We start from the raw sequence: 9,586 nt of genomic DNA, 5'->3' as shown, positions 1-9,586 counted from the left end.
CTGGGCAGGAACGGCAAGGCAAGAGATAAGGCAGGTCTCTCTATCAGTTTTTGTTTTCGTCAACGGTCTCTCTATGAGTTCAGTACTTCAGTGGCTATGTTTCTGATTAGTCTTGTTTTCTTTTTCTTTTTGCATAGAGTCTTGTCTTTTTTTGCTTAAAAAAGTCGATCTTTTTTTGTTCTGCTTAAAAAGTCTGGCTTGTTTTTCCATAAAAAAAAATTAAAAAAAAAAAAAGGTCTGTCTTTTTCCACCGAAAACATTTCTCTTAAACTTTTTTTTTTTGGGCCCATAATTTCTCTTTTAATAGAGGAAATTAAACAACATATGCCTCCATCATTGACTAGTGTTGGTGCACAATGGTCTCTTCCCTTAAAACCAAAATAAAAAAAACAAACAAACAAAAACATGGGAAGAATGAGAGCACATGATCCCAATGTAAAATTTCAGCAATGTCAAAGCAAGACAAAGACCCCATGAAAGCATACAAATTTAATATCTATCAACGCATAAACAGAGCATTATGTGCAATTTTATCAAACAAATCTAGTGACAAATTAACTTTAGAGACTTCAAATGAGCTTCTCATTCTCCAAGCAAGAACTGCGAATGCAGAGGAGGTTCTCAATAAGCAATAGTGCAAAAGGCAACAAGAAAATCACAAAACAATAAAAAGGAAAATCTAGGAAAACATAATAGCAATCACAGATGAGCAGAGTGACAGTCAACAAAGTTTACATATGTATAGGAATAGACAATAGCATCACCAGCCAAGAGTAATAGGCTCTGATACCATTTACACAAGACTAATAGCCAGTCGTCACAGTGACTAATTTGTTATGTAATCATTTTATTTAATTTATCAGATTTACTTTAATAGTATTTAGTGGGTCAAGTGGTCTTTGAGTCAATAAAGGATTTAGCATTAGTAGTAGCAGTTTGTTTTGAGAATGAGTCTTTTGTTGAATGAGTTGTACGAGTCATGAAAATGTTTTCTTAGTTTCTAAGAATAGTTGGGTAAATGGAGGAATATGATGTAGTGGGTGGTTATATATAATGCAATCTCCTATTTAAAGAGTAGAAGTATGAATAACATAAGACGTTGGATATTGCAGTAAAATATTAGAGAGCACCTTGTGTGTCTTTAATGGACGTCAGGTTCTCCTCAGTTTGAAACAACGGAGGTCTCGCTCCCTCGAACTGGCATATTCTCATTTATTCTTGTTAATTTAAGATACAACCTTTTAAGTTTGTATCATAATTCATTAATTCTTCGTTGTCATCATCATCGTCAATGGTGGAGGATGCTCTCCCAAACGCATCCCCAGATTCATTTTCCTATTGGATTAGCTAGATTGAGACCATTTTGATGAAAGACAATGAGGGTGACAAGTTGCTTCGAAGGAGCCCAGTAATGAATTCCATGAGAATTTTTTGGCAGATATACTTTGCGTGGAATCCCCTTCCACTGACGCTCCCACCGACGTAAATTCTAATGCTGGCGCCAATTCAGAGAAGGAGAAAGTCGATGGATCCCCGCTCTATAGGCCGGTCTGAGGATTTAGGAGGTCTTAGGCAAAATAAAAAATTGAGGCCCTTGACCCATATAATAGCTAAAATGAGTTAAACAAAAAAATAAAAAAGTAAAAATTTCTAACTTGATAACCATAAATTTAGCAAAATAAATTAAATAATAGCACTGATCTAAATTAGTTGAAAATCTTTAAGTACACAAAACTAATCTATGGACATATTTAATTAAATATCACAAAATGGTAAGAGGCTTTTTTTTTTTTTTTTTTTTTTTTTTTTTAAGTCAATGAACCCAATTTTGTAATAGGATAAGAGGATCCAATTTATGATTCAATATCTGACCAAAAAAAAAAAGAATATTTAATTAAATTAGTTTTCAATTTATTATAAATTTAAAAATTAATATTTGGTAAGAGGCAACTTTTTTTTTTTCTTTTTTTTAAGTCAATGGACTCAATTTTACAATAGGAGAAGAGACCCAAATTAATTGCAGTAGGAGGCCTTGGAGGCTTTGGACTAGGTTGGGCCCTAGACGCCCAGCCTGCCTCGCCTTAGGGCCGGGCCTGCCGCTCGGAGATGACACAACGCCCACACTGGTGATCCTATCTCCAAGAAAAGGAGAAGGTACCATCAATTTGTTCTTAAAATCTTATTATTATTCCTAAATCTTCATGTTAGGGGTTTCAACTTTTATCAAGCAAGATTTATTCAAGGGATTTGCCTTAAGTGCCAACAATTTTGATTTTATATTACTGTTGTGTAATTAACCAATGACATCTTATATTACTACAGGGGGTACTCAGCATTCAAACACAACAGTAGTAGGCTCTGATACCATTTACACAATATAACATTTTATACATTCCTTTGTGAATTGAAATTCTACTTGTTGCAGATCTGGGTTTGGATGATTGAATGACTCAGCTTCTAGACTTGCTAAAGCCCTTGAAATGCCAAATATAGAGGAGTCATCAACGGGTACAATATCTGTTAAATTTTTATAAGCATCCTGCTTCAAACTGTCCACGAGATTCTGCCAATGGAAACGGGAGTTCATCAGTTTCTCACCCCAGGGAACATATTGATCAATCAATCAGGAAACAATCCCTTCTCAACTAAACAAGTCATACCAGCTAATAAAAGAAGGCATATCAAGAATAGTGTGAGATGTTTCAAATGAGCTCCAACATGTTTCATCCAGAGAACAGTATTGGCCATTAACTATTGCTCCTACAACCTTGTAGATGGAGTTGAACAACATATTTATATCCTGCACAGCTCTAGGGTGGTATATAACTTATCATCTATGACACAAGTTGTGGCATGTCCTATGAGTGTAAGCCATGTCTTGTTTGAGATCCCACCAAAAATCTAAATTTTCACAGCAGAGAAGTACATCAATTATCAAACTACATAAGCTACTTCTATCCTGCTGCCTGTGAATATGGTAAGGGGCAAGTTATTGACAAAATGCAATTGCAAGCCTCTTCCTCCACATGTTCCACATTCAAGCGAGGCCCTGTTACAACAAATCCAATAGTCTTTTTTATAAAGAAATGTGGCACAGATACACAGCCGAAAAGGAGTAAATTGTATCAGTAAACAATATAACAGACTTTTTAAGAAAACAAATATTTGACTTAAAAAGAGCTAACCTTGGAGAAGCCTTCAGGATGGGAATCCCTCATTCCAACTCATCTAGAACCTATATGACAGAGATATGTGAATAATGAACTCCAGAGATTTGAAATTTTGAACAGTTTGGTATCACTTATCAAAACCAGAAAGATTTCAAACACAAAAACATCAATGGATATGTTATGCTCATTTTTCTAATGCATATAGGAGAATTCCTCTCATCAGATAATCAATTAAGGAAATCAAAGGCGTAGGAGAGAATGAATAAGTTTATAATCAAATATACACTAGAAAACCATAACCTAAGCACTTACCTTGTCCAAAAGTTCCACATCAACAAAAATATGAGAATATTGATCTTGTTATCCCCTAATTCTTAATTCTCTCAAATCCTTAGCTCTTGTCATTCCCTAATTTTTAATTTCTGTAATCCTTAATTCTTGTCATTTCTTAATTCTAAGATTTTCTATAAGTTTCTATATGGCTTCCGACAGTTTCTTTCTCATATCATTTGAAAAACACAAAAAATAAAAATATATGTGCTAGAAATATGATCATCCAAGAGATGTAGAGATTTCCATTGAAATGGTTTACTAAAAGTAGAATTTTTTAGTTTAAATTATAGAACCATTTTAACCGACCATAATAATCATCTAGTCTAGAACTATTACGCATAACCACCTCATACAGGGGTAGCTTTCATAAACTTATGACAAGAATTGAAAAAAAAAAAAAAAAAAAAAAAAGCTCCAGAAAAAGTAGAATCTTTACTTTAAACCATACAAGTATATAACCATTCTAACACAAAAGCTCCACCAACCATAATAATCATCTAGTCAACAACTAATACGCATAGCCACCTCATACAGGGGTAGCTTTCATAAACTTATGACATGAATTGATAAAAAAGAAAGATCTAATTTTGCCAACATAAATCAAAAATCCATTTTTTCATTATAAGCATTTAGTGAAACAAACCAAAACATCACAAGGTTTCAGACTAAAAAAACTAAGCACGAAGAAAACTCTTTCACAATTGAACTGAAAAAACATTCAAATTTCATACTTTTTCTTTTTTCATTACCTCTTCATGATCAAACCACACACGCATGTTGCCCCAATCTTGACCTTCCCTCTTGCGGCATTGTTCTTTCAGTTCAGGGCAATCTATTATAATGAAAGACTCAAGTGAAGTTGGTAGTCCATCACTGGGCAAGGACAAAAGCTTTGGACAGCCCCTAAATTCTAAATGCTTGAGGGATTTGAGACATGAAAGTGATGGAAGAGTGACAAGTTTTGGGCAAGAGTCCACTGTGAGTTCAAGTAGGGATGGTAAGTCACCTATTTGTAATTCTGTCCACTCTTTCAAATTAAGCATGATGTCCACTTCTAGTCTCTCAAGTTTGGGAAATGCAGGGAACACTTGAACTTGGTCATTTCTGAAAAATTGATGATTGATTTCTTTCACCTCATTCATCTCTATGATATAAAGAAACTTAAGCGCTGGCAACTGCCCAATAGATGGGAGAAGTTTACAATTTTTGCATCCGTAGAGAGTAATAACAACAAGGTCAGCAAAAGACGGATTGCCAATCCAAGTTGGAAGTATTGAACCACTATAGGACAATATTTGTAACTCTTTAAGGCCAGAATGGGGTTCAAGACATTCAAGGATTTGCACTTCCTCAGTTTTCTCAGCCAACGAATTACTCCATCGCAGCTCCAACTTATCAAGCCATTTCTTGTCAATCAGAGCAGCTTCCTTAGCCTCTTCCTTACTCAACACATTTTCAAGCCTTGAAATGCGAAGTGCTCCTTTGAGATCATTCAAATTCTTCAACTCTGCAATACCGCACCCATCAGCTCTACCAACAAGAAATGCTGACAAAGTTTGAAGGTTAGTCAAGTTCCCTAAGTGCGAAGGCATGAAAACCAATTGCCGGATAATATCAAATTCGATATGTCGCAGATTGGTTAGATTCTTCATGCTCTTCGGCAACTGAACTAAGTGTATACAACCTCTAAGTTTTATGGTCTGTAAATTGTGAAGAGAACCTATTGATTCAGGCAACCATGTAATGGGTGTATGGGAGACATCAAGATATCGTAATGATTTCACATTTCCAATAGAACTTGGCAATTCGGATATGAGTGTTTGACTCAAATTCAGTGTCCTCAAAAGCTTTAAGCTCAAAAACAAATTACGAGGGACTTTTTTGATTGAAGAGCCACAACCAGAGAGCAAAAGCAATGTGTGCAAATGCTTAAACTTTTGAAGAACTCCAAAAGTCATCTCACTAATGTCCTCACAGATCAAAGACAAATGTTGTGTCATTTCAGAGGCTCCATCTAAGTTACCATACACGGCTCTGAAGAACTCACCCTCAGAAATTGTGTTTTCCAAGATTCGAAGCTTAATCGGATTTACTTTGTACAAGAAGTTCTGGGAATTATAAATGGGCACTGAGAACACTGAATCAAAATCCACCTTGAAATCATTTCTTGAGGGCACAAAAAAGCCCTTAGTTTCCAAGGAATTGAAAAACACACTACCAATATCCTCCATTCTCTCTCTCTGGTCCTCTCCAATAAAGCCTTCAGCCATCCATAACTGAACCAACTCATCTTTTCTAAATTCATAACCTGGTGGAAAGAGAGAACAATACAGAAATAACCATTTCAAATAATTTGGTAAACTCTTACATTCCCAATCTGCAACATGTACTACATGCCCAGCCTTTTCTTCCAAATCATCATAGCTAATTGCCATCGCATCCTTGACCTCTTCTGGGCCAACAACGTAATCTTCTGAGTCATCGAAGGACTTTTCTGGGTCCAAGTACTGTTCTAGGCCAAAAATGCAAGAGTCTGCATCCGGCAATGAGTGTACAGCTGAAGGTATGCAAGAGTCAGAGTGTGAAACCGTCATAGACTTATTAGACAGCCTTCCTATTTCTAAAGGATCTTTGATTTCCGCCTGGCTAATTTCTTTCACATCCACACAGCTGGTGCTGGAGGCTTGTGTACATTTGTGAATTCCAAAGTAACGAATTTGAAAGATTCCGCCAACATCTCTTTGTCTCACTGTCTTTGTGGCCAAACAAGATTGAGTAGAACGATGAGCGCATCTATAATACAACCTGCCAACATAAATTATAAGCAAAAATCAGGCCCAAACAAAAGTTAATTTGTCAGTAATTAATTGCGTTGAACAATCACAATAAAATTGTCCTACCCAAGGAGTAAAATTTCGGTTTCGAGGAAATTTTCGATGGAAATTTCGACGGAAATTTTCGCAGAAATTTCGATTAAAATTTCGATTTCGATAAAATTAAACAAAAACGACGAAAATTGCTATCAAAATACGGAAATTTTGAATGAAACTTGACCATATGTTTATTTAACATATTATCTACTACATTGATAAAAAATATTGAAGAAATCAAATTATATGGTAGGTTTCATATGATATAAGGTGAATATAATGTGCGCTGGAGGCAAATACTGTTAAATAAAAATAGTTCACTAATTACTAATTACATAAAAATGACCTCTTTTTAAGGGATATTTAATCATTTTGAATCCAATTGTCCTTAAAACATATGTGGACAAATAAGAAAATGACATGTATTGTTATTTTCTAAACCACTTAATCTAATAACAAAAAACAATCTAATGTGGGTGTCCCCAACTCAGATTTTAAAGGAGTTTAATGGATTTTAAAATCCATAGAATCTATTAAAATCCAAAGGAATTGGGTGGAATTCTTATAGAATTTGTTATGTGTAAAAAATGCTTTCAAATCCAACCAAATCCATCCAAATCCATTAAAATCTTTCACTTAATGAAATCCATGACTTTTTGAGGACACCTGGATTTCATTGGAATCCATTAAAATCTGAATTGGGGACACCTAAACTTCATTGGAATCCATTAAAATCTAAATTGGGGACACCTAAATTTCATTAGACTTTTAAAATCCAATGAAATCTAAGTTGGGGACACCCCCCTAAATAGATTGTGAGATCCCAAAAAGTTGGTTTATAATTTATTTTGAAGTAAATAGTGATTTATTGATAATTATCTTGTTAATTCGAAGATATTAGAATTTTTCTGAAGAATTTTGGAATGAAATAAATGAATTTGAAGTAGTACAAAAATAAAATTTATTGAAACGAGCTCACGAGATTTTACAGAACGTTTTTCGAACCTCGAAGTTGATTTTGGTAAATTATTTGAATTTTAAGTGATTTTGGCAAGTCATTGAGAAACAATAAAAATTAGAAAAGACTCAGTCTTGATTTTAGTCTTGTTGGAAAAGTCTCGGGTCAACGAGCGCATAGACGCAAATAAAACGTGTTTTTTTTTTTTTTCTTTCCTTTCCTTTTCTTTTCTTTTCTTTTTTTTTTCTTTTCTTTTTCTTTTTTTCTTTTCTTTTTCTTTTCTTTTCTTTTCTTTCCTTTTCTTTTTTTTCTTTCCTTCTTCCTTTTTTTTTCTTTCCTTCTTCCTTTTCACCCGTGACTGCAGGCTATACAACAAGTCAACAACACCCAAATTTTACCACTTACCTTTTTAACTGAAAAGCAAAAGCTGCACCCAAAGCATTCTTATCTGAATCTTAAGGACAGGACCCTACCCTATTAACCCTCTGCCGAGCTTAACCCTGCCCTTTTGAAGGGAGCCAAATAAATGTCAACACCTGCTGCCAACAGTCTTTCTTCGGAATTATACTGAACGGGTCGATCCTCCCCTCCCGTTTGTTTTAGCAACTTATCCTAAGGTCTCCTCACTACCAAATTTTACCACGAAGCCGTCGCACCACAACAGCCACCAGCAGAATCACCAGTACTCCGAGCCTCACTATCATTTTCATCGGTCGCTGGGAGGCCCCCAGAGACCCAAAACAGGCGGAGGCCAAGCTCGCGCGCCTCCACTGAGAGTAAGCCAAGCAAGTCAAGGAGGTCCGCAAGAAGTACATCAAGGAGGTCGAGCTCCTGCGGCTCGAGAAGCTTCGCAAGGACGAGGCCCAAGGAGAAGACAGAGAATAGAGATAGAGAGAGATCTGAGAGATGAAAATGGAAAGAAATGGGGCTGGGCAGATGAAGATCTAAATGTATAGTCGCGAAATTTCGCCAAATTTCGTTGAAATTTCGCCAAATTTCGTCGAAATTTGGGCGAAATTTCGCTGACAGTTTCAAAAATGAACATGAGGCGACTTCGAAATTTCGCCGAAAAATTAACGAAAATTAACGGGTATGGTATAAAATTTCGGGACCCCTAAAAAACGAAAATTTCGGCGAAATTTCGCCGAAATTTTCGAAATTTCACTCCTTGGTCCTACCTTGGATATTTATGGCCGAACATTTCTTTCTGGCCATACTGGCTCCAGATAAAGCCATCCTCAATAGCCTCTTCAGGCACCTTACCCGGTGTTTTTTTTTTTTCTTTAATTAGCGGAGTTTCTGTTTTCCTGCAACATAAAATTATCAAAATACAAAATTACTGCCACTGAATTCATACGAATACTCAACCAAAAATATTATCATGAAAACTCTTATTAATTAGCTTGTATATACACATATATATATATTGACCTCTCCCTCTTCCTCTTCCCCTTCCCCTTCCCCTTCCTCTCCCTGGGGGAATCTTTGTGGCCCGGGATCCCTTGCTCAACCATTCCAATTGTAACACCACCAGCAGGGATAATTGTGGGTTGTTCCTTGGACGCTGAGGCTGAGCTGCTCCGATTGAGCATTGTTGATGCAAATTCTCGTGAGGTAGATGCAACAACTTAGAAATGATGATCTGGCTGATCAGATGCCTTGCTGGATGTTGATGTGAGACCTTCCTGTAAGAGAAACAGGATCAAAGGAGATGGACCGGTGTGGTACCAGCCAAACACGCTCCGATGATGAAGTTAGTGAAGTGTGTTTGGTGGTGTTTGAATGGAAGTGAGGAAGAGCCAATGATGAACTTGGAAGAATAGGAAGAATAAGGTAAATGTTCTGGGTTATTCTCAGCAAGTTGGATATGCTCTTGGGTGAGTAGGAATTTTGGTAAGTATTTGTCTGGTGAGGAGTTGATAGCTAGATTTATTTAGTCATCCCCCCATTTGTGCATATATGGTGCCTTATATAGGTAAAGGAAGACTGGATGAGTAAGTTACCTGCATGTGAATGAATGGTTGTCAGAGACCCACGCGCTTGGTCAGAACTAGTTGCATGCACAGCTACTCACCTCCTCAATATTCAATGTTGCATTGAATGCTCCATTAAATGCAAGGTTGGAAGGTTCAGACAAACTACCCCAATAGTCATGGATGCAGGCTGGATATTCCATCTGTCAGAGGATTTGTGTCAGGTGCATTTAAGCGTGGCGGTTCATCCCAAAGTGATCTTCCTGGGAATGGCGGCGGAGG

General features: G+C 36.4%; 1 protein-coding gene across 2 annotated transcripts; it reads right to left on the bottom strand.

Annotated features, from left to right (window-relative positions):
• Nucleotides 1-2,728: 2,728 nt before the first annotated feature.
• LOC147299248 (putative disease resistance RPP13-like protein 1) lies at nucleotides 2,729-8,633 on the bottom strand. 2 transcript variants are annotated; one of them, XM_086228719.1, is made up of 4 exons: nucleotides 8,510-8,633; nucleotides 4,253-6,308; nucleotides 3,186-3,235; nucleotides 2,729-3,049 (listed from the first exon to the last, which is right to left on the bottom strand). In XM_086228719.1, the coding sequence occupies exons 1-3, from the start codon at nucleotides 8,530-8,532 to the stop codon at nucleotides 3,215-3,217; spliced, it is 2,100 nt and encodes a 699-aa protein (XP_086084845.1). In that variant the 5' UTR covers nucleotides 8,533-8,633; the 3' UTR covers nucleotides 2,729-3,049; nucleotides 3,186-3,214. The 2 variants fall into 2 exon arrangements, with proteins under 2 accessions (XP_086084845.1, XP_086084846.1); XM_086228720.1 differs by having other exon boundaries at nucleotides 2,729-2,901.
• Nucleotides 8,634-9,586: the final 953 nt, after the last annotated feature.

Source organism: Dryas octopetala, chromosome 1 (genome assembly GCF_963921425.1).
Source record: "Dryas octopetala chromosome 1, drDryOcto1.1, whole genome shotgun sequence".
NCBI classification, from domain to species: Eukaryota; Viridiplantae; Streptophyta; class Magnoliopsida; order Rosales; family Rosaceae; genus Dryas; species Dryas octopetala.
This window is presented reverse-complemented; position numbering and strand designations above follow the sequence as displayed.

Coding starts and splice junctions, on each gene's coding strand:
- LOC147299248 (XM_086228719.1), bottom strand. CDS start 8,532: ATGTTCGGCCATAAATATCCAAG. Junction 6,309..8,509: donor TTCGGCCATAAATATCCAAG/GTAGGACCAAGG, acceptor TTATGTTGGCAG/GTTGTATTATAGATGCGCTC. Junction 3,236..4,252: donor TGTGGTTTGATCATGAAGAG/GTAATGAAAAAA, acceptor TCTGTCATATAG/GTTCTAGATGAGTTGGAATG.